Here is a 24,539-nt window from a genome sequence, read left to right as displayed (position 1 = left end):
CTCCCACCTCAGAGCTCCAGAAGTGTCCCTCGGCCTGCCCTTCGATGAAGCCATTGACGTGTGGAGCGTGGGATGCGTCCTGGCGTCCCTCTACCTCGTAGAGAACGTCTTTTCCATCGACGGCAACGTGCAGATGGTAAAGCGGACCGCAGCGCACGGCCGAGCCGAGCCGGTCTCCACGCCGGAGACTGACGGGACTCTGTTTGTCGTTTGCAGATGAAGGACATTGTGTCTCTGCTGGGCCAGCCGGAGGACAAGCTGCTCTTCGCCGGGGTTTACACCAAAGCGTATTTTAAAAGGGCGCCCCTTTTCGCCAGGCCGAGGTGGAGGCTCAAGGTACGGCGAGCCGCGTTCCAGTGCGTCTGAATGCATCGATTGTGCTCGACATCCTTTGACGCGATCCTCACGTCTTGTCCCCGCAGACCTCGCAGGACAGCTCCGCTGACGTCCCCGTGCGAGGCGGGACACCCGGCGACTGGCGCGGCCCGTCTCTGGACAGCCTGCTGGATGTGAGCGCTCTTTGCTGCAGAACCGGTACCTGTTGATGACCCGTCTCTGAGAGGATCAACTGACCTGAATCCGTTTCCCCATCCAGGTCTATCCGAGAGGCGACCTGGTCCAGTTCTGGGACCGGCGGGCTTTTGTTGACCTGCTCAAATGCCTGCTGCGCCTGGACGCCGCTGAAAGGATGTCCGCCCGTGAGGCCCTGCTGCACCCGTTCATCTCCATGTCCCACCTGACGGAGGACAGTGACTGCAGTGGACAACCGGAGCAAGACGCTGCCGCTCCAGACGCTCCTCCGGCCACGGACAATGTTGCTGCTGCTGGAGGTACGAGCTCTGACGCTCCGGAAGCTCCGGAAGCTACGGAAGCTACGGAAGCTCCAGAAGCTCCGGAAGTTCCAGAAGCTCCGGAAGTTCCAGAAGCTCCAGAAGCTCCAGAAGCTCCGGAAGTTCCAGAAGCTCCGGAAGCTCCAGAAGTTCCTGAAGCTCCGGAAGCTCCTCTGGCCTCAAACGTCGCAGACGACGCTGCAGAAGCTCCGGTCAAGGAAGCGTCTGATGAGGTTCTGCTGGAGGAGCCAGATGGGACTGAACAAGAAGGAGCTTCCAAACGAGATCTAGAAGCTCCTCCGGACTCCACCAGGAGCTTTAAGAAGCGAGTCAGAAAGGCGTTGGGGAGGCTTTTCCGGCGCTGTTTTTGTTGCTTCCAACCAACGACTGTGGAGGACTGAAGTTTTTTTTATTTTTTGTACTTTAATCAAATGACAATCAGATACTTCTTAAATCTTTCTCAGGCCCAAAACGCTTTCTAGTCCCCGTCGTGCCTCCAACGCCGATCCGCATCGCAGAACTTTAGGACAGGAGACGTGGACGGTGGGGGGGGGGCTCTTTGATCTGTGTTGCTGTCGTCCTGCTTTGTCTCCTTCCTCGATGCGTTCGGCTGGTCCCGTTGCCCGTGCAGGTCGTTAGCCGTCTGGCTCTGGATCCCGTTCGCTGGGAGTGACTCGTTCTTTTCCTCGTGTTTGGCCTCTGCCTGAAATTGCCCCCGTGCGGCTCCAGTTTCTGCTCGCGTGTTGAATGTCTCTCCTTCCAGAACGCTCAGATCTGCGTCAATCTGAAATGTAACCGCCGTTGGGCCGATCACAGTCTCAACAGTCCGTTGGTTGCTCTCGCTGCTCGAGTCTGCGACCGCCCCGAGGAAATATGGCGCCCCCCCACCTCCTCTCCCTGCTGGTGCACCTCCTCGGCATCTCGGGATATCGTGACGCCGGTTTACGAGACGTCTCTTTGTCCGGCCTCCATCCGGTCTCTGATGTCCTCGCTGCTTGTCCCGAAGTCACAATGTTCCGATAGTTCAGAGGGCTCTGCTAAACCTTTTGGTTTCCTCGCCGGGCCGCTGCGCTCTCTGGTGGGAACGTGCAAGCTCGTGGATAACGTTCCTTTTGGGGTAGAAGTATTCATCGTAGTTTTCTAACACGACATCAAATTTCTTTAGCTCCGCCTCCTTCCGCAACAGTGAATGCTTTAAAAATGTTCCCGTGCTATAAATCGGGGGACTGACTTGGACTTCACCGTCCTCCGTATTCAGTCTTGTCGCCGCCCCAAAATGCTGGAAACGCTGCTTCCAATCTCGCCGTTCAGTCGGCCGGTCGAACGGGAAATCCTCCGGGGGGGTTCGACTTCACCGTTTCCTTGAAGCCACACGTCCGTCAGCAGCTTCTGACGCCGTGTGAAGCAACCGGATGTCCACACAGTGCTTTGGCTGAGCTAACGTGAAAGGGTTAAACTGGCAGCCGCTGTCCCTGGATGAGCTCCGGTCAATCGGGCGTCAGGTGTGTGCTGCAATATGACATCAATCACCCTGTTGCTAAGCAGCAGCAGGACACGTAAAACTGTCCCGTCTCTGTCCCTGCAGCTGTGTGTGGCGTTGGACTCCCTGAAGACGCTTGGCGTCGTCCACACGGACATCAAGCCGGACAACATTCTGCTGGTGGACCGTCTGGAGCAGCCGCTGAGGGTCAAGCTGATTGACTTTGGACAAGCCATGGAAGTGGGGGGGGGGGTTGGTCCTCGCACGCAAAGGTGAGTTTTCTCACCTTTGACCTTTGTCCTCCCACCCCAGAGCTCCAGAAGTGTCCCTCGGCCTGCCCTTCGACGAAGCCATTGACGTGTGGAGCGTGGGATGCATCCTGGCGTCCCTCTACCTCGTAGAGAACGCCTTTTCCATCGACGGCAACGTGCAGATGGTAAAGCGGACCGCAGCGCACGGCCGAGCCGGTCTCCACGCCGGAGACTGACTGGACTCTGTTTGTCGTTTGCAGATGAAGGACATTGTGTCTCTGCTGGGCCAGCCGGAGGACAAGCTGCTCTTCGCCGGGGTGTACACCAAAGCGTATTTTAAAAGGGCGCCCCTTTCCGCCAGGCCGAGGTGGAGGCTCAAGGTACGGCGAGCCGCGTTCCAGTGCGTCTGAATGCATCGATTGTGCTCGACATCCTTTGACGCGATCCTCACGTCTTGTCCCCGCAGACCTCACAGGACAGCTCCGCTGACGTCCCGGTACGAGGCGGGACACCCGGCGACTGGCGCGGCCCGTCTCTGGACAGCCTGCTGGATGTGAGCGCTCTTTGCTGCAGAACCAGTACCTGTTGATGACCCGTCTCTGAGAGGATCAACTGACCTGAATCCTTTTCCCCATCCAGGTCTATCCGAGAGGCGACCTGGTCCAGTTCTGGGACCGGCGGGCTTTTGTTGACCTGCTCAAATGCCTGTTGCGCCTGGACGCCGCTGAAAGGATGTCCGCCCGTGAGGCCCTGCTGCACCCGTTCATCTCCATGTCCCACCTGACAGAGGACAGTGACTGCAGTGGACAACCGGAGCAAGACGCTGCCGCTCCAGACGCTCCTCCGGCCACGGACAATGTTGCTGCTACTGGAGGTACGAGCTCTGACGCTCCGGAAGCTCCAGAAGTTCCTGAAGCTACGGAAGCTCCGGAAGCTCCAGATGCTCCGGAAGCTCCTCTGGCCTCAAACGTTGCAGACGACGCTGCAGAAGCTCCGGTCAAGGAAGCGTCTGATGAGGTTCTGGTGGAGGAGCCAGATGGCACTGAACAAGAAGGAGCTTCCAAACGAGATCTAGAAGCTCCTCCGGACTCCACCAGGAGCTTCAAGAAGCGAGTCAGAAAGGCGTTGGGGAGGCTTTTCCGGCGCTGTTTTTGTTGCTTCCGACCAACGACTGTGGAGGACTGAAGTTTTTTATTTTTTGTACTTTAATCAAATGACAATCAGATACTTCTTAAATCTTTCTCAGGCCCAAAACGCTTTCTAGTCCCCGTCGTGCCTCCAACGCCGATCCGCATCGCAGAACTTTAGGGCAGGAGACGTGGACGGTGGGGGGGGGGCTCTTTGATCTGTGTTGCTGTCGTCCTGCTTTGTCTCCTTCCTCGATGCGTTCGGCTGGTCCCGTTGCCCGTGCAGGTCGTTAGCCGTCTGGCTCTGGATCCCGTTCGCTGGGAGTGACTCGTTCTTTTCCTCGTGTTTGGCCTCTGCCTGAAATTGCCCCCGTGCGGCTCCAGTTTCTGCTCGCGTGTTGAATGTCTCTCCTTCCAGAACGCTCAGTCTCAACAGTCCGTTGGTCGCTCTCGCTGCTGGCGTCTGCGACCGCCCCGAGGGAATATGGCGCCCCCCACCTCCTCTCCCTGCCGGTGCACCTCCTCGGCATCTCGGGATATCGTGACGGCGGTTTACGAGACGCCTCTTTGTCCCGCCTCCATCCGGTCTCTGATGTCCTCCTGGCTGCGTGTCCCGAAGTCACAATGTTCCGATAGTTCAGAAGGCTCTGTTAAACCTTTCGGCTGCGCGTTGCTTCCTGTACACGCACCGGTCCTCGTTCAACTCGAGGGTCCCGAACAGTGTTGGGAAAGTAACTAAAGTAACTAGTAACTTAAAGCAATATATTACTTTTGACCAGTAACGAGTAGTGTAACGAATTACTTTTTCATTTTGAGTAATAATATTACTTTTACTATTACCGGTTAATATAATATAACCATTAAAGCATTGGTTTAGTGTCAGCAGGCTTCTGCAGGGATTCATGAAATGATCCTTTGAATCACGTGTCCTGGACAAGGGACGTGAATAAACCAGGAAACCACAACGTTTAAATCGGGACCGTATTAATTTAGCACTGAAATCACAACCCGGAATAAAAAGGCATAAACTAGTTGCTGAGTTTAAGTTACCAAATGTTTGTTCTATGGTTAGTTCGACAGTCACCAGGGCTGCATGCAAAGACGAGGATTAAACTAGTGAGAAATAAAATCTAAAAGACACAATTAGTGCACTTTATCCACAGAATATGGGTCTAATTTATACTGAAAAATATATTTATCCTGTATCAGGATTTGCTTTTACGATTTAGACATTTCACATTCAATTTTAGAATACAAAATGTCGATGAATATTTACATGAATATTGGAGATGTATTTAAATTGCAGTAATTGTTTGTAGTATTGATACATTCAGAATGTTCTGATGCACCTTCTGCACAACGTCTGACAGTTAAAATAAATGTTTTTCTTGTTATTCTTATTACACTAACGTGCATATTGTCTGCATTGAAATGCACCAGCGCACGTTGCCTCATGGCCCAGCAGCACTTTGAGCTTCTCTGCTTTAATAAACAACTGAAGTTGTTCAAAAAGTGTGTTTTGTTTTCAGTTTGAGTCCAGATGTGGTTTCATTTAGTGAATTTATGAATTCCTTCAAAGTAAAAGTCTTTGTGTTTATTTAATTCAAAATGAGGGTCCAGATTGACTCAGACGGACTCATCACGTCGTGTGTTCAGGTCTCATCATGTCGTGTGTTCAGGTGTCATCATGTCGTGTGTTCAGGTGTCATCATGTCGTGTGTTCAGGTCTCATGTAGTGTGTTCAGATCTCATGTCGTGTGTTCAGGTCTCATCATGTCTTGTGTCCAGGTCTCATGTCGTGTGTTCAGGTCTCATCACGTCGTGTGTTCAGGTCTCATCACGTCGCGTGTTCAGATCTCATGTCGTGTGTTCAGGTCTCATCACGTCGTGTGTTCAGGTCTCATCACGTCGTGTGTTCAGGTCTCATCATGTCGTGTATTCAGGTCTCATCACGTCGTGTGTTCAGGTCTCATCACGTCGTGTGTTCAGGTCTCATCACGTCGTGTGTTCAGGTCTCATCATGTCGTTTGTTCAGGTCTCATCTGCTAATGTTGAACATGCAAAGTGAGACTTTAGGGGAGAAAGGATGCAATTATTGAGGACGAGAAAAAAAGAGTAACTTAAATACTAATATACATCTGTGTATCCACTCCCGATGCTGCTGTTTGGTGATGTGTCTGTACTTGTATGTTTTTTGTATTTTGTCATTACTGTTACATGTAGCACGACTTCACCGAGAAACGTTCCTAGTCAGTGACCCCTCATTGACAATAAACTACTTCTGATTCTTCTGATTCTTCTTCTAGAGTAATAAGTAACTAGTTACTTTTGGCAAGGAGTAATAAGTAGTATAATGTAATTACTTGTTCCAGCAAGTAACTAGTAATAAGTAATATATTACTGATCTTGAGGAACTTGCCCAACACTGATGATGAGACTGTTGCTTCCGCGTCCCGGCCCCGGATCAGCGGTGGAAGATGGTTGGATGGACAGAAATAAATCTTGTTGGTAATTTTTAGACTTGATTTTGGGTCACAAAAGGATCACCTACATAAAAATGAAATTCAGAATTTAATGCATTTAAAGTGTGAATTGTAGCTGTGCTGATAATTTACTGATAACATCCCGCACAAATGTGGAGTAAAAAATGCTCCTTTATTTACATTAAATTAAATACACACACAAAAAATATAAATAGGATATAATTGACAATAAAAGGAGGGAGGATCATGACAATCAATCAAAATCCCCTCGTCTACTCCTCTTGATAACTGAATGGATCTTCTTCTGTTTGAGTCGCTCCTTGCTCCTCTGCTCCAACCTGCGATACATAAAAACAAAGACACCTTTATCAATAGGGACAGAAACAACACGTCCTGGACTACATGTCAGCCGTACCTGTAGTCCCTGAGAGCTACATCTTCTGCCGTATTTTCGTGCGGCTTTCTGCTGGCCTCGGCGACGATTGCAGAAATCTTCTGGATGCAATCAGACAGGTTCCTCTGCTGACTCCGGCTCAGCTCTGAGGCAACCAGCAGCTCCCCGGCCTTATTAATGCGGTTTCCGTTCTGTGTTTCACAGCAACACGTAAAACAAATGATCAAAGAGCACAATAAAACAATCCAGAGGTTGTTGAAATACGAACCACGCTGACTTTCTGATAGTAGAATATAAAGCGTGATGGGAATGAAACTTCTATTTTGAGACCGACATTATAATTTAAGTTCAAATCAGACCGTCTCTTTTGTCTTGATTTGACGACACGTGAAGACGAACCTTTTCACGGATTTTCTGTCGAACATCTTCCGGGATCCAGTCTGCCGTGTGCAGATGGAAACGGACCTCTGCTTTTGTGCTGGCTGTGGATCGAGATGTCGTTTATTACACAGAAGAACATCCTGTGTCCAGTCTTTAGGTGAAGCTCTGACCACCTTTATTGACGTGCTGACCGCCGGGGCCACTGCTTCTGCTGTAAGACACTGTCAGACGGTCTGAGGGCCAAGAGGAGAAATGTTTCATCGAGAAAGAGGACTACAATGTTTAAAAATAATAATAATTCAACATGGCTACTTGTATATTTACCCACTGGAATGTGAATCTGGGAATCCTGGAAAAGCATGAATGAAAGAAATCACTTAAAGACTTGTCATACTCCCGACCATGCAGGCGGCCCTCCGCCGAGATCACTCAGCGTCTCAGCCGTCTTCCTCCGGAAGATTTCCGGAGCGCTTGTGATACCGAAAGCGAGACGTTTGAATGTGATGATGATGATGATGATGAATATATTTATTCGATAGAATGTTAGAGTACAGTCACACAGTAGCATGTATTACAGTACAAATACAATCAAACATCCTGTCTAAGAGGAGCATTTCTAAAAAGCCCTTGCGGTCTTGTTTCCGTTGAAAGTCCTTCGTACATAAATCATCAACATTTAACAATACAAATAAAACTAATATTCAATTACTCAATTGATGCAAAATAACAATAAAATAAACATAAATTACACCACAGATGCAAAATCACAATAAATTAAAATTAAAAAGACACATAATATGTACAACGTAGGATTGATAGTTTGATTGATTGATTATAAATCTTATAATTAAAAAAATACATGGATTTCTTATTTATTTTAAATCTTTGTCTGGTGGACAATTTAATCATATTAAACTATAAAATATGTAAACTGTTTTCTTTCTTTTATTTAAAGTTATTGTAAATTCTTCTATCAGAGTGATAAACTAGTTAATTATCTTATTCCAACTTTTAAACTTAAGGAAACGCCAAATTCAACCAATCAGCACCTCGCACATCATTTGGAGCAAAGCCCATTGTCATGACAACGGCTAGTACTGTACAGTATATCGATAGAAACGACAGTGACGTCTGAGGATCTTGCTTCGTTGCTGCTCTTTTTAAGAATTCAACTTCGAGACAACTTCAAATATGACGATGCCGGAAACACCGGAAGTCAAAGCGTCCACTTCACGTGTCCCCGAACGTAAGTAACTTTCCTTTAGTCCAGCAGGGGGCTGAGAAGGGTCGAGCTGGATATTTGTCTGCTGAAGCTGTTGGGATCGATACCAACACGTCCGGTCTTTGCATTAAATGAACCCAAATTTATTTGATGCAAAGACTGGAAGTCTTGTTAAGAAGATAAATATATGTTTATGCTAATATCTGCTGTTTGCAATGCATCAATGTCAAATAATGATTTAAATGGTGCCGACTTTGGGGACAACAGTTGGACTGTTGGACAAATGAAATCCTGGACACGTCCTCGCTGAAAGTAAAGCCTTCGTGTCAATTCAGGATGCTATCTCCTCTGCCAGAGTTTAAAAAATATATGTTCTTAATCATCATTCTCTTTTGGGTGGGGGCTCAACCTTTATTTAAACTAGTTTAAACTAGTTACTAAGAGCGTAACGGAAGCTACGACGCAGGCAGGAAGAAACCCAGACGTGATGATGTTATTATTAAATACAATGTTTTATATTATCACAGGAAGGGACGTAACGCCATGCAGGATATAAGGAACTTTAATATTATTTGTTTTTTGTTCCTTTCATTCAAATCAGTGGCGGTTGGGGGGGGGGGGGGGGGGGCAGCTTCGTTTAATCCATCGAGTTTCAGTAATAATTGATCATTAATGCAGAATAAAAGCAGGAAGATTCAGTTTCTTTCCTTTTGCCCAGTAGGGGGTGCCCTTATATCATCGTCAAAATTATGCCCGGAACTCACAATCCGAGTCCCCGCGTTGTCAGCGCTCAGGACGCTAATTGGCTGAGCAGTGGTTAAACATCGACTATGCCCCGCCCTCTGCGGAGAGAGAGGAGAAGCAGAAAATGTTCCATCGTCTCACGGAAGAGTTTCAGTCTTTGCTGCTGCGATGATTATTTTATCTTGATAATCTAAAATATCTGTTAAAGTCTGCTTTGTGAAATAATGACAGATTCCAGAATCATCTGTGTTTCATGCTGGGGGGGGGGGGGTTACAACCACTTGGTTGTGTTTCCCTCCCTCGCTGAGTAAATTCTCTCCATCTTCTCTCATCACCCGAAGCGACTGAGATCCAGGAAGGCCAGCTCCTCCGAAGCGTCTCCTCCTGCTACCTGGTGCAGGAGTTCATCGGGGAAGGGACTTTTGGGAAGGTCAACATCTGTGCCAACCTGAAAACGCAGGAGAAAGTGGCCGTGAAGATCCTGAACAAGAAGAAAGGGAAACTCCACCTGGAGAAGGAGGTGCAGTTCTTCAGTGTGTGTGTGTGTGTGTGTGTGTGCGTGCGTGTGTGCTCCCCCAGAACACGAACCAAGTCTCCCGTCTCTACTCCCCAGTTCCACATGTTGGAGCTCCTGAGGGCCTTGAACCCAGACCGGTCAAACATCTCCAAGGTCATCGAGCAGTTTGAGCACGGGGGCAACGTTTGTCAAGTGTTCGAGCTGCTCGACATTAATCTGCTGGACCTGATGGAACGTCGGGACTGGCAGCCGCTGTCCCTGGATGAGCTCCGGTCAATCGGGCGTCAGGTGTGTGCTGCAATATGACATCAATCACCCTGTTGCTAAGCAGCAGCAGCAGGACACGTGAAACGGTCCCGTCTCTGTCCCTGCAGCTGTGTGTGGCGTTGGACTCCCTGAAGACGCTTGGCGTCGTCCACACGGACATCAAGCCGGACAACATCATGCTGGTGGACCGTCTGGAGCAGCCGCTGAGGGTCAAGCTGATTGACTTTGGACAAGCCGTGGAAGTGTCCGAAATCCGGCTGGGGATGATGCTGCAGCCGTGTGGATACAGGTGACCTTTGGTGGGGGGGGGGGGGGGGTTGGTCCTCGCACGCAAAGGTGAGTTTTCTCACCTTTGACCTTTTTCCTCCCACCTCAGAGCTCCAGAAGTGTCCCTCGGCCTGCCCTTCGATGAAGCCATTGACGTGTGGAGCGTGGGATGCGTCCTGGCGTCCCTCTACCTCGTAGAGAACGTCTTTTCCATCGACGGCAACGTGCAGATGGTAAAGCGGACCGCAGCGCACGGCCGAGCCGAGCCGGTCTCCACGCCGGAGACTGACGGGACTCTGTTTGTCGTTTGCAGATGAAGGACATTGTGTCTCTGCTGGGCCAGCCGGAGGACAAGCTGCTCTTCGCCGGGGTTTACACCAAAGCGTACTTTAAAAGGGCGCCCCTTTTCGCCAGGCCGAGGTGGAGGCTCAAGGTACGGCGAGCCGCGTTCCAGTGCGTCTGAATGCATCGATTGTGCTCGACATCCTTTGACGCGATCCTCACGTCTTGTCCCCGCAGACCTCGCAGGACAGCTCCGCTGACGTCCCCGTGCGAGGCGGGACACCCGGCGACTGGCGCGGCCCGTCTCTGGACAGCCTGCTGGATGTGAGCGCTCTTTGCTGCAGAACCGGTACCTGTTGATGACCCGTCTCTGAGAGGATCAACTGACCTGAATCCGTTTCCCCATCCAGGTCTATCCGAGAGGCGACCTGGTCCAGTTCTGGGACCGGCGGGCTTTTGTTGACCTGCTCAAATGCCTGCTGCGCCTGGACGCCGCTGAAAGGATGTCCGCCCGTGAGGCCCTGCTGCACCCGTTCATCTCCATGTCCCACCTGACCGAGGACAGTGACTGCAGTGGACAACCGGAGCAAGACGCTGCCGCTCCAGACGCTCCTCCGGCCACGGACAATGTTGCTGCTGCTGGAGGTACGAGCTCTGACGCTCCGGAAGCTCCGGAAGCTACGGAAGCTACGGAAGCTCCAGAAGCTCCGGAAGTTCCAGAAGCTCCGGAAGTTCCAGAAGCTCCGGAAGTTCCAGAAGCTCCGGAAGCTCCAGAAGCTCCGGAAGTTCCAGAAGCTCCGGAAGCTCCAGAAGTTCCTGAAGCTCCGGAAGCTCCTCTGGCCTCAAACGTCGCAGACGACGCTGCAGAAGCTCCGGTCAAGGAAGCGTCTGATGAGGTTCTGCTGGAGGAGCCAGATGGGACTGAACAAGAAGGAGCTTCCAAACGAGATCTAGAAGCTCCTCCGGACTCCACCAGGAGCTTTAAGAAGCGAGTCAGAAAGGCGTTGGGGAGGCTTTTCCGGCGCTGTTTTTGTTGCTTCCGACCAACGACTGTGGAGGACTGAAGTTTTTTTTATTTTTTGTACTTTAATCAAATGACAATCAGATACTTCTTAAATCTTTCTCAGGCCCAAAACGCTTTCTAGTCCCCGTCGTGCCTCCAACGCCGATCCGCATCGCAGAACTTTAGGACAGGAGACGTGGACGGTGGGGGGGGGGGCTCTTTGATCTGTGTTGCTGTCGTCCTGCTTTGTCTCCTTCCTCGATGCGTTCGGCTGGTCCCGTTGCCCGTGCAGGTCGTTAGCCGTCTGGCTCTGGATCCCGTTCGCTGGGAGTGACTCGTTCTTTTCCTCGTGTTTGGCCTCTGCCTGAAATTGCCCCCGTGCGGCTCCAGTTTCTGCTCGCGTGTTGAATGTCTCTCCTTCCAGAACGCTCAGATCTGCGTCAATCTGAAATGTAACCGCCGTTGGGCCGATCACAGTCTCAACAGTCCGTTGGTTGCTCTCGCTGCTCGAGTCTGCGACCGCCCCGAGGAAATATGGCGCCCCCCCACCTCCTCTCCCTGCTGGTGCACCTCCTCGGCATCTCGGGATATCGTGACGCCGGTTTACGAGACGTCTCTTTGTCCGGCCTCCATCCGGTCTCTGATGTCCTCGCTGCTTGTCCCGAAGTCACAATGTTCCGATAGTTCAGAGGGCTCTGCTAAACCTTTTGGTTTCCTCGCCGGGCCGCTGCGCTCTCTGGTGGGAACGTGCACGCTCGTGGATAACGTTCCTTTTGGGGTAGAAGTATTCATCGTAGTTTTCTAACACGACATCAAATTTCTTTAGCTCCGCCTCCTTCCGCAACAGTGAATGCTTTAAAAATGTTCCCGTGCTATAAATCGGGGGACTGACTTGGACTTCACCGTCCTCCGTATTCAGTCTTGTCGCCGCCCCAAAATGCTGGAAACGCTGCTTCCAATCTCGCCGTTCAGTCGGCCGGTCGAACGGGAAATCCTCCGGGGGGGTTCGACTTCACCGTTTCCTTGAAGCCGCACGTCCGTCAGCAGCTTCTGACGCCGTGTGAAGCAACCGGATGTCCACACAGTGCTTTGGCTGAGCTAACGTGAAAGGGTTAAACTGGCAGCCGCTGTCCCTGGATGAGCTCCGGTCAATCGGGCGTCAGGTGTGTGCTGCAATATGACATCAATCACCCTGTTGCTAAGCAGCAGCAGGACACGTAAAACTGTCCCGTCTCTGTCCCTGCAGCTGTGTGTGGCGTTGGACTCCCTGAAGACGCTTGGCGTCGTCCACACGGACATCAAGCCGGACAACATTCTGCTGGTGGACCGTCTGGAGCAGCCGCTGAGGGTCAAGCTGATTGACTTTGGACAAGCCATAGAAGTGGGGGGGGGGGGTTGGTCCTCGCACGCAAAGGTGAGTTTTCTCACCTTTGACCTTTGTCCTCCCACCCCAGAGCTCCAGAAGTGTCCCTCGGCCTGCCCTTCGACGAAGCCATTGACGTGTGGAGCGTGGGATGCATCCTGGCGTCCCTCTACCTCGTAGAGAACGCCTTTTCCATCGACGGCAACGTGCAGATGGTAAAGCGGACCGCAGCGCACGGCCGAGCCGGTCTCCACGCCGGAGACTGACTGGACTCTGTTTGTCGTTTGCAGATGAAGGACATTGTGTCTCTGCTGGGCCAGCCGGAGGACAAGCTGCTCTTCGCCGGGGTGTACACCAAAGCGTATTTTAAAAGGGCGCCCCTTTCCGCCAGGCCGAGGTGGAGGCTCAAGGTACGGCGAGCCGCGTTCCAGTGCGTCTGAATGCATCGATTGTGCTCGACATCCTTTGACGCGATCCTCACGTCTTGTCCCCGCAGACCTCACAGGACAGCTCCGCTGACGTCCCGGTGCGAGGCGGGACACCCGGCGACTGGCGCGGCCCGTCTCTGGACAGCCTGCTGGATGTGAGCGCTCTTTGCTGCAGAACCGGTACCTGTTGATGACCCGTCTCTGAGAGGATCAACTGACCTGAATCCGTTTCCCCATCCAGGTCTATCCGAGAGGCGACCTGGTCCAGTTCTGGGACCGGCGGGCTTTTGTTGACCTGCTCAAATGCCTGTTGCGCCTGGACGCCGTTGAAGGGATGTCCGCCCGTGAGGCCCTGCTGCACCCGTTCATCTCCATGTCCCACCTGACAGAGGACAGTGACTGCAGTGGACAACCGGAGCAAGACGCTGCCGCTCCAGACGCTCCTCCGGCCACGGACAATGTTGCTGCTACTGGAGGTACGAGCTCTGACGCTCCGGAAGCTACGGAAGCTCCAGAAGCTCCTCTGGCCTCAAACGTCGCAGACGACGCTGCAGAAGCTCCGGTCAAGGAAGCGTCTGATGAGGTTCTGCTGGAGGAGCCAGATGGGACTGAACAAGAAGGAGCTTCCAAGCGAGATCTAGAAACTCCTCCGGACTCCACCAGGAGCTTCAAGAAACGAGTCAGAAAGGCGTTGGGGAGGCTTTTCCGGCGCTGTTTTTGTTGCTTCCGACCAACGACTGTGGAGGACTGAAGTTTTTTTATTTTTTGTACTTTAATCAAATGACGATCAGATACTTCTTAAATCTTTCTCAGGCCCAAAACGCTTTCTAGTCCCCGTCGTGCCTCCAACGCCGATCCGCATCGCAGAACTTTAGGACAGGAGACGTGGACGGTGGGGGGGGGGTTCTTTGATCTGTGTTGCTGTCGTCCTGCTTTGTCTCCTTCCTCGATGCGTTCGGCTGGTCCCGTTGTCCGTGCAGGTCGTTAGCCGTCTGGCTCTGGATCCCGTTCGCTGGGAGTGACTCGTTCTTTTCCTCGTGTTTGGCCTCTGCCTGAAATTGCCCCCGTGCGGCTCCAGTTTCTGCTCGCGTGTTGAATGTCTCTCCTTCCAGAACGCTCAGATCTGCGTCAATCTGAAATGTAACCGCCGTTGGGCCGATCACAGTCTCAACAGTCCGTTGGTCGCTCTCGCTGCTGGCGTCTGCGACCGCCCCGAGGAAATATGGCGCCCCCCCACCTCCTCTCCCTGCTGGTGCACCTCCTCGGCATCTCGGGATATCGTGACGGCGGTTTACGAGACGCCTCTTTGTCCCGCCTCCATCCGGTCTCTGATGTCCTCGCTGCGTGTCCCGAAGTCACAATGTTCCGATAGTTCAGAGGGCTCTGCTAAACCTTTTGGTTTCCTCTCCGGGCCGCTGCGCTCTCTGGTGGGAACGTGCACGCTCGTGGATAACGTTCCTTTGGGGGTAGAAGTATTCATCGTAGTTTTCTAACACAACCTCAAATTTCTTTAGCTCCGCCTCCTTCCGCAACAGTGAATGCTTTAAAAATGTTCCCGTGCCATAAATCGGGGGACTGACTTGGACTTCACCGTCCTCCGTATTCAGTCTTGTCGCCGCCCCAAAATGCTGGAAACGCTGCTTCCAATCTCGCCGTTCAGTCGGCCGGTCGAACGGGAAATCCTCCGGGGGGGTTCGACTTCACCGTTTCCTTGAAGCCGCACGTCCGTCAGCAGCTTCTGACGCCGTGTGAAGCAACCGGATGTCCACACAGTGCTTTCGCTGAGCGAGAGTGAAAGGGTTAAACTGGCAGCTGCTGTCCCTGGATGAGCTCCGGTCAATCGGGCGTCAGGTGTGTGCTGCAATATGACATCAATCACCCTGTTGCTAAGCAGCAGCAGGACACGTAAAACTGTCCCGTCTCTGTCCCTGCAGCTGTGTGTGGCGTTGGACTCCCTGGAGACGCTTGGCGTCGTCCACACGGACATCAAGCCGGACAACATTCTGCTGGTGGACCGTCTGGAGCAGCCGCTGAGGGTCAAGCTGATTGACTTTGGACAAGCCATGGAAGTGGGGGGGCGGGGGTTGATCCTCGCACGTCCTCTCACCTCAGAGCTCCAGAAGTGTCCCTCGGCCTGCCCTTTGACAAAGCCATTGACGTGTGGAGCGTGGGATCCGTCCTGGCGTCCCTCTACCTCGTAGAGAACGTCTTTTCCATCGACGGCAACGTGCAGATGGTAAAGCGGACCGCAGCGCACGGCCGAGCCGAGCCGGTCTCCACGCCGGAGACTGACTGGACTCTGTTTGTCGTTTGCAGATGAAGGACATTGTGTCTCTGCTGGGCCAGCCGGAGGACAAGCTGCTCTTCGCCGGGGTGTACACCAAAGCGTATTTTAAAAGGGCGCCCCTTTCCGCCAGGCCGAGGTGGAGGCTCAAGGTACGGCGAGCCGCGTTCCAGTGCGTCTGAATGCATCGATTGTGCTCGACATCCTTTGACGCGATCCTCACGTCTTGTCCCCGCAGACCTCACAGGACAGCTCCGCTGACGTCCCGGTACGAGGCGGGACACCCGGCGACTGGCGCGGCCCGTCTCTGGACAGCCTGCTGGATGTGAGCGCTCTTTGCTGCAGAACCAGTACCTGTTGATGACCCGTCTCTGAGAGGATCAACTGACCTGAATCCGTTTCCCCATCCAGGTCTATCCGAGAGGCGACCTGGTCCAGTTCTGGGACCGGCGGGCTTTTGTTGACCTGCTCAAATGCCTGTTGCGCCTGGACGCCGCTGAAAGGATGTCCGCCCGTGAGGCCCTGCTGCACCCGTTCATCTCCATGTCCCACCTGACAGAGGACAGTGACTGCAGTGGACAACCGGAGCAAGACGCTGCCGCTCCAGACGCTCCTCCGGCCACGGACAATGTTGCTGCTACTGGAGGTACGAGCTCTGACGCTCCGGAAGCTCCAGAAGTTCCTGAAGCTACGGAAGCTCCGGAAGCTCCAGATGCTCCGGAAGCTCCTCTGGCCTCAAACGTCGCAGACGACGCTGCAGAAGCTCCGGTCAAGGAAGCGTCTGATGAGGTTCTGGTGGAGGAGCCAGATGGCACTGAACAAGAAGGAGCTTCCAAACGAGATCTAGAAGCTCCTCCGGACTCCACCAGGAGCTTCAAGAAGCGAGTCAGAAAGGCGTTGGGGAGGCTTTTCCGGCGCTGTTTTTGTTGCTTCCGACCAACGACTGTGGAGGACTGAAGTTTTTTATTTTTTGTACTTTAATCAAATGACAATCAGATACTTCTTAAATCTTTCTCAGGCCTAAAACGCTTTCTAGTCCCCGTCGTGCCTCCAACGCCGATCCGCATCGCAGAACTTTAGGGCAGGAGACGTGGACGGTGGGGGGGGGGCTCTTTGATCTGTGTTGCTGTCGTCCTGCTTTGTCTCCTTCCTCGATGCGTTCGGCTGGTCCCGTTGCCCGTGCAGGTCGTTAGCCGTCTGGCTCTGGATCCCGTTCGCTGGGAGTGACTCGTTCTTTTCCTCGTGTTTGGCCTCTGCCTGAAATTGCCCCCGTGCGGCTCCAGTTTCTGCTCGCGTGTTGAATGTCTCTCCTTCCAGAACGCTCAGTCTCAACAGTCCGTTGGTCGCTCTCGCTGCTGGCGTCTGCGACCGCCCCGAGGGAATATGGCGCCCCCCACCTCCTCTCCCTGCCGGTGCACCTCCTCGGCATCTCGGGATATCGTGACGGCGGTTTACGAGACGCCTCTTTGTCCCGCCTCCATCCGGTCTCTGATGTCCTCCTGGCTGCGTGTCCCGAAGTCACAATGTTCCGATAGTTCAGAAGGCTCTGTTAAACCTTTCGGCTGCGCGTTGCTTCCTGTACACGCACCGGTCCTCGTTCAACTCGAGGGTCCCGAACAGTGTTGGGAAAGTAACTAAAGTAACTAGTAACTTAAAGCAATATATTACTTTTGACCAGTAACGAGTAGTGTAACGAATTACTTTTTCATTTTGAGTAATAATATTACTTTTACTATTACCGGTTAATATAATATAACCATTAAAGCATTGGTTTAGTGTCAGCAGGCTTCTGCAGGGATTCATGAAATGATCCTTTGAATCACGTGTCCTGGACAAGGGACGTGAATAAACCAGGAAACCACAACGTTTAAATCGGGACCGTATTAATTTAGCACTGAAATCACAACCCGGAATAAAAAGGCATAAACTAGTCGCTGAGTTTAAGTTACCAAATGTTTGTTCTATGGTTAGTTCGACAGTCACCAGGGCTGCATGCAAAGACGAGGATTAAACTAGTGAGAAATAAAATCTAAAAGACACAATTAGTGCACTTTATCCACAGAATATGGGTCTAATTTATACTGAAAAATATATTTATCCTGTATCAGGATTTGCTTTTACGATTTAGACATTTCACATTCAATTTTAGAATACAAAATGTCGATGAATATTTACATGAATATTGGAGATGTATTTAAATTGCAGTAATTGTTTGTAGTATTGATACATTCAGAATGTTCTGATGCACCTTCTGCACAATGTCTGACAGTTAAAATAAATGTTTTTCTTGTTATTCTTATTACACTAACGTGCATATTGTCTGCATTGAAATGCACCAGCGCACGTTGCCTCATGGCCCAGCAGCACCTTGAGCTTCTCTGCTTTAATAAACAACTGAAGTTGTTCAAAAAGTGTGTTTTGTTTTCAGTTTGAGTCCAGATGTGGTTTCATTTCGTGAATTTATGAATTCCTTCAAAGTAAAAGTCTTTGTGTTTATTTAATTCAAAATGAGGGTCCAGATTGACTCAGACGGACTCATCACGTCGTGTGTTCAGGTCTCATCATGTCGTTTGTTCAGGTCTCATCTGCTAATGTTGAACATGCAAAGTGAGACTTTAGGGGAGAAAGGATGCAATTATTGAGGACGAGAAAAAAAGAGTAACTTAAATACTAATATACATCTGTGTATCCACTCCCGATGCTGCTGTTTGGTGATGTGTCTGTACTTGTATGTTTTTTGTATTTTGTCATTACTGTTACATGTAGCACGACTTCACCGAGAAACGTTCCTAATCAGTGACCCCTCATTGACAATAAACTACTTCTGATTCTTCTGATTCTTCTTCTAGAGTAATAAGTAACTAGTTACTTTTGGCAAGGAGTAATAAGTAGTATAATGTAATTACTTGTTCCAGCAAGTAACTAGTAATAAGTAATATATTACTGATCTTGAGGAACTTGCCCAACACTGATGATGAGACTGTTGCTTCCGCGTCCCGGCCCCGGATCAGCGGTGGAAGATGGTTGGATGGACAGAAATAAATCTTGTTGGGAATTTTTAGACTTGATTTTGGGTCACAAAAGGATCACCTACATAAAAATGAAATTCAGAATTTAATGCATTTAAAGTGTGAATTGTAGCTGTGCTGATAATTTACTGATAACATCCCGCACAAATGTGGAGTAAAAAATGCTCCTTTATTTACATTAAATTAAATACACACACAAAAAATATAAATAGGATATAATTGACAATAAAAGGAGGGAGGATCATGACAATCAATCAAAATCCCCTCGTCTACTCCTCTTGATAACTGAATGGATCTTCTTCTGTTTGAGTCGCTCCTTGCTCCTCTGCTCCAACCTGCGATACATAAAAACAAAGACACCTTTATCAATAGGGACAGAAACAACACGTCCTGGACTACATGTCAGCCGTACCTGTAGTCCCTGAGAGCTACATCTTCTGCCGTATTTTCGTGCGGCTTTCTGCTGGCCTCGGCGACGATTGCAGAAATCTTCTGGATGCAATCAGACAGGTTCCTCTGCTAACTCCGGCTCAGCTCTGAGGCGACCAGCAGCTCCCCGGCCTTATTAATGCGGTTTCCGTTCTGTGTTTCACAGCAACACGTAAAACAAATGATCAAAGAGCACAATAAAACAATCCAGAGGTTGTTGAAATACGAACCACGCTGACTTTCTGATAGTAGAATATAAAGCGTGATGGGAATGAAACTTCTATTTTGAGACCGACATTATAATTTAAGTTCAAATCAGACCGTCTCTTTTGTCTTGATTTGACGACACGTGAAGACGAACCTTTTCACGGATTTTCTGTCGAACATCTTCCGGGATCCAGTCTGCCGTGTGCAGATGGAAACGGACCTCTGCTTTTGTGCTGGCTGTGGATCGAGATGTCGTTTATTACACAGAAGAACATCCTGTGTCCAGTCTTTAGGTGAAGCTCTGACCACCTTTATTGACGTGCTGACCGCCGGGGCCACTGCTTCTGCTGTAAGACACTGTCAGACGGTCTGAGGGCCAAGAGGAGAAATGTTTCATCGAGAAAGAGGACTACAATGTTTAAAAATAATAATAATTCAACATGGCTACTTGTATATTTACCCACTGGAATGTGAATCTGGGAATCCTGGAAAAGCATGAATGAAAGAAATCACTTAAAGACTTGTCATACTCCCGACCATGCAGGCGGCCCTCCGCCGAGATCACTCAGCGTCTCAGCCGTCTTCCTCCGGAAGATTTCCGGAGCGCTTGTGATACCGAAAGCGAGACGTTTGAATGTGATGATGATGATGATGATGAATATATTTATTCGATAGAATGTTAGAGTACAGTCACACAGTAGCATGTATTACAGTACAAATACAATCAAACATCCTGTCTAAGAGGAGCATTTCTAAAAAGCCCTTGCGGTCTTGTTTCCGTTGAAAGTCCTTCGTACATAAATCATCAACATTTAACAATACAAATAAAACTAATATTCAATTACTCAATTGATGCAAAATAACAATAAAATAAACATAAATTACACCACAGATGCAAAATCACAATAAATTAAAATTAAAAAGACACATAATATGTACAACGTAGGATTGATAGTTTGATTGATTGATTATAAATCTTATAATTAAAAAAATACATGGATTTCTTATTTATTTTAAATCTTTGTCTGGTGGACAATTTAATCATATTAAACTATAAAATATGTAAACTGTTTTCTTTCTTTTATTTAAAGTTATTGTAAATTCTTCTATCAGAGTGATAAACTAGTTAATTATCTTATTCCAACTTTTAAACTTAAGGAAACGCCAAATTCAACCAATCAGCACCTCGCACATCATTTGGAGCAAAGCCCATTGTCATGACAACGGCTAGTACTGTACAGTATATCGATAGAAACGACAGTGACGTCTGAGGATCTTGCTTCGTTGCTGCTCTTTTTAAGAATTCAACTTCGAGACAACTTCAAATATGACGATGCCGGAAACACCGGAAGTCAAAGCGTCCACTTCACGTGTCCCCGAACGTAAGTAACTTTCCTTTAGTCCAGCAGGGGGCTGAGAAGGGTCGAGCTGGATATTTGTCTGCTGAAGCTGTTGGGATCGATACCAACACGTCCGGTCTTTGCATTAAATGAACCCAAATTTATTTGATGCAAAGACTGGAAGTCTTGTTAAGAAGATAAATATATGTTTATGCTAATATCTGCTGTTTGCAATGCATCAACTTTGGGGACAACAGTTGGACTGTTGGACAAATGAAATCCTGGACACGTCCTCGCTGAAAGTAAAGCCTTCGTGTCAATTCAGGATGCTATCTCCTCTGCCAGAGTTTAAAAAATATATGTTCTTAATCATCATTCTCTTTTGGGTGGGGGCTCAACCTTTATTTAAACTAGTTTAAACTAGTTACTAAGAGCGTAACGGAAGCTACGACGCAGGCAGGAAGAACCCAGATGTGATGATGTTATTATTAAATACAATGTTTTATATTATCACAGGAAGGGACGTAACGCCATGCAGGATATAAGGAACTTTAATATTATTTGTTTTTTGTTCCTTTCATTCAAATCAGTGGCGGTTGGGGGGGGGGGGGGGGGCAGCTTCGTTTAATCCATCGAGTTTCAGTAATAATTGATCATTAATGCAGAATAAAAGCAGGAAGATTCAGTTTCTTTCCTTTTGCCCAGTAGGGGGTGCCCTTATATCATCGTCAAAATTATGCCCGGAACTCACAATCCGAGTCCCCGCGTTGTCAGCGCTCAGGACGCTAATTGGCTGAGCAGTGGTTAAACATCGACTATGCCCCGCCCTCTGCGGAGAGAGAGGAGAAGCAGAAAATGTTCCATCGTCTCACGGAAGAGTTTCAGTCTTTGCTGCTGCGATGATTATTTTATCTTGATAATCTAAAATATCTGTTAAAGTCTGCTTTGTGAAATAATGACAGATTCCAGAATCATCTGTGTTTCATGCTGGGGGGGGGGGGTTACAACCACTTGGTTGTGTTTCCCTCCCTCGCTGAGTAAATTCTCTCCATCTTCTCTCATCACCCGAAGCGACTGAGATCCAGGAAGGCCAGCTCCTCCGAAGCGTCTCCTCCTGCTACCTGGTGCAGGAGTTCATCGGGGAAGGGACTTTTGGGAAGGTCAACATCTGTGCCAACCTGAAAACGCAGGAGAAAGTGGCCGTGAAGATCCTGAACAAGAAGAAAGGGAAACTCCACCTGGAGAAGGAGGTGCAGTTCTTCAGTGTGTGTGTGTGTGTGTGTGTGTGCGTGCGTGTGTGCTCCCCCAGAACACGAACCAAGTCTCCCGTCTCTACTCCCCAGTTCCACATGTTGGAGCTCCTGAGGGCCTTGAACCCAGACCGGTCAAACATCTCCAAGGTCATCGAGCAGTTTGAGCACGGGGGCAACGTTTGTCAAGTGTTCGAGCTGCTCGACATTAATCTGCTGGACCTGATGGAACGTCGGGACTGGCAGCCGCTGTCCCTGGATGAGCTCCGGTCAATCGGGCGTCAGGTGTGTGCTGCAATATGACATCAATCACCCTGTTGCTAAGCAGCAGCAGCAGGACACGTGAAACGGTCCCGTCTCTGTCCCTGCAGCTGTGTGTGGCGTTGGACTCCCTGAAGACGCTTGGCGTCGTCCACACGGACATCAAGCCGGACAACATCATGCTGGTGGACCGTCTGGAGCAGCCGCTGAGGGTCAAGCTGATTGACTTTGGACAAGCCGTGGAAGTGTCCGAAATCCGGCTGGGGATGATGCTGCAGCCGTGTGGATACAGGTGACCTTTGGTGGGGGGGGGGGGGGGTTGGTCCTCGCACGCAAAGGTGAGTTTTCTCACCTTTGACCTTTTTCCTCCCACCTCAGAGCTCCAGAAGTGTCCCTCGGCCTGCCCTTCGATGAAGCCATTGACGTGTGGAGCGTGGGATGCGTCCTGGCGTCCCTCTACCTCGTAGAGAACGTCTTTTCCATCGACGGCAACGTGCAGATGGTAAAGCGGACCGCAGCGCACGGCCGAGCCGAGCCGGTCTCCACGCCGGAGACTGACGGGACTCTGTTTGTCGTTTGCAGATGAAGGACATTGTGTCTCTGCTGGGCCAGCCGGAGGACAAGCTGCTCTTCGCCGGGGTTTACACCAAAGCGTACTTTAAAAGGGCGCCCCTTTTCGCCAGGCCGAGGTGGAGGCTCAAGGTACGGCGAGCCGCGTTCCAGTGCGTCTGAATGCATCGATTGTGCTCGACATCCTTTGACGCGATCCTCACGTCTTGTCCCCGCAGACCTCGCAGGACAGCTCCGCTGACGTCCCCGTGCGAGGCGGGACACCCGGCGACTGGCGCGGCCCGTCTCTGGACAGCCTGCTGGATGTGAGCGCTCTTTGCTGCAGAACCGGTACCTGTTGATGACCCGTCTCTGAGAGGATCAACTGACCTGAATCCGTTTCCCCATCCAGGTCTATCCGAGAGGCGACCTGGTCCAGTTCTGGGACCGGCGGGCTTTTGTTGACCTGCTCAAATGCCTGCTGCGCCTGGACGCCGCTGAAAGGATGTCCGCCCGTGAGGCCCTGCTGCACCCGTTCATCTCCATGTCCCACCTGACGGAGGACAGTGACTGCAGTGGACAACCGGAGCAAGACGCTGCCGCTCCAGACGCTCCTCCGGCCACGGACAATGTTGCTGCTGCTGGAGGTACGAGCTCTGACGCTCCGGAAGCTACGGAAGCTACGGAAGCTCCAAAAGCTCCGGAAGTTCCAGAAGCTCCGGAAGTTCCAGAAGCTCCAGAAGCTCCAGAAGCTCCGGAAGTTCCAGAAGCTCCGGAAGCTCCAGAAGTTCCTGAAGCTCCAGAAGCTCCTCTGGCCTCAAACGTCGCAGACGACGCTGCAGAAGCTCCGGTCAAGGAAGCGTCTGATGAGGTTCTGCTGGAGGAGCCAGATGGGACTGAACAAGAAGGAGCTTCCAAACGAGATCTAGAAGCTCCTCCGGACTCCACCAGGAGCTTTAAGAAACGAGTCAGAAAGGCGTTGGGGAGGCTTTTCCGGCGCTGTTTTTGTTGCTTCCGACCAACGACTGTGGAGGACTGAAGTTTTTTTTATTTTTTGTACTTTAATCAAATGACAATCAGATACTTCTTAAATCTTTCTCAGGCCCAAAACGCTTTCTAGTCCCCGTCGTGCCTCCAACGCCGATCCGCATCGCAGAACTTTAGGACAGGAGACGTGGACGGTGGGGGGGGGGCTCTTTGATCTGTGTTGCTGTCGTCCTGCTTTGTCTCCTTCCTCGATGCGTTCGGCTGGTCCCGTTGCCCGTGCAGGTCGTTAGCCGTCTGGCTCTGGATCCCGTTCGCTGGGAGTGACTCGTTCTTTTCCTCGTGTTTGGCCTCTGCCTGAAATTGCCCCCGTGCGGCTCCAGTTTCTGCTCGCGTGTTGAATGTCTCTCCTTCCAGAACGCTCAGATCTGCGTCAATCTGAAATGTAACCGCCGTTGGGCCGATCACAGTCTCAACAGTCCGTTGGTTGCTCTCGCTGCTCGCGTCTGCCCCCGCCCTGAGGAAATATGGCGCCCCCCCACCTCCTCTCCCTGCTGGTGCACCTCCTCGGCATCTCGGGATATCGTGACGCCGGTTTACGAGACGTCTCTTTGTCCGGCCTCCATCCGGTCTCTGATGTCCTCGCTGCTTGTCCCGAAGTCACAATGTTCCGATAGTTCAGAGGGCTCTGCTAAACCTTTTGGTTTCCTCGCCGGGCCGCTGCGCTCTCTGGTGGGAACGTGCACGCTCGTGGATAACGTTCCTTTTGGGGTAGAAGTATTCATCGTAGTTTTCTAACACGACATCAAATTTCTTTAGCTCCGCCTCCTTCCGCAACAGTGAATGCTTTAAAAATGTTCCCGTGCTATAAATCGGGGGACTGACTTGGACTTCACCGTCCTCCGTATTCAGTCTTGTCGCCGCCCCAAAATGCTGGAAACGCTGCTTCCAATCTCGCCGTTCAGTCGGCCGGTCGAACGGGAAATCCTCCGGGGGGGTTCGACTTCACCGTTTCCTTGAAGCCGCACGTCCGTCAGCAGCTTCTGACGCCGTGTGAAGCAACCGGATGTCCACACAGTGCTTTGGCTGAGCTAACGTGAAAGGGTTAAACTGGCAGCCGCTGTCCCTGGATGAGCTCCGGTCAATCGGGCGTCAGGTGTGTGCTGC

The 24,539-nt window shown here is 50.8% G+C and overlaps 1 protein-coding gene and 1 pseudogene across 1 annotated transcript; both read right to left on the bottom strand.

Annotated features, from left to right (window-relative positions):
- Window positions 1-6,424: 6,424 nt before the first annotated feature.
- Window positions 6,425-7,307, bottom strand: LOC137913623 (large ribosomal subunit protein mL62-like). Its single transcript, XM_068757264.1, has 5 exons — window positions 7,271-7,307; window positions 7,120-7,179; window positions 6,965-7,047; window positions 6,587-6,756; window positions 6,425-6,509 (listed from the first exon to the last, which is right to left on the bottom strand). Exons 1-5 carry the CDS (start codon window positions 7,305-7,307, stop codon window positions 6,425-6,427), a joined length of 435 nt encoding a protein of 144 aa, XP_068613365.1.
- An 11,295-nt stretch (window positions 7,308-18,602) lies between these two features.
- On the bottom strand, window positions 18,603-19,485 carry LOC137913622 (large ribosomal subunit protein mL62-like; annotated as a pseudogene).
- Between the last annotated feature and the right edge of the window lie 5,054 nt (window positions 19,486-24,539).

This window comes from Brachionichthys hirsutus, unplaced genomic scaffold (assembly GCF_040956055.1).
Source record: "Brachionichthys hirsutus isolate HB-005 unplaced genomic scaffold, CSIRO-AGI_Bhir_v1 contig_882, whole genome shotgun sequence".
Taxonomy (NCBI): Eukaryota; Metazoa; Chordata; class Actinopteri; order Lophiiformes; family Brachionichthyidae; genus Brachionichthys; species Brachionichthys hirsutus.
The sequence above is the reverse complement of the archived record's forward strand: the minus strand, read 5'-3'. Positions and strand labels throughout refer to the sequence as shown.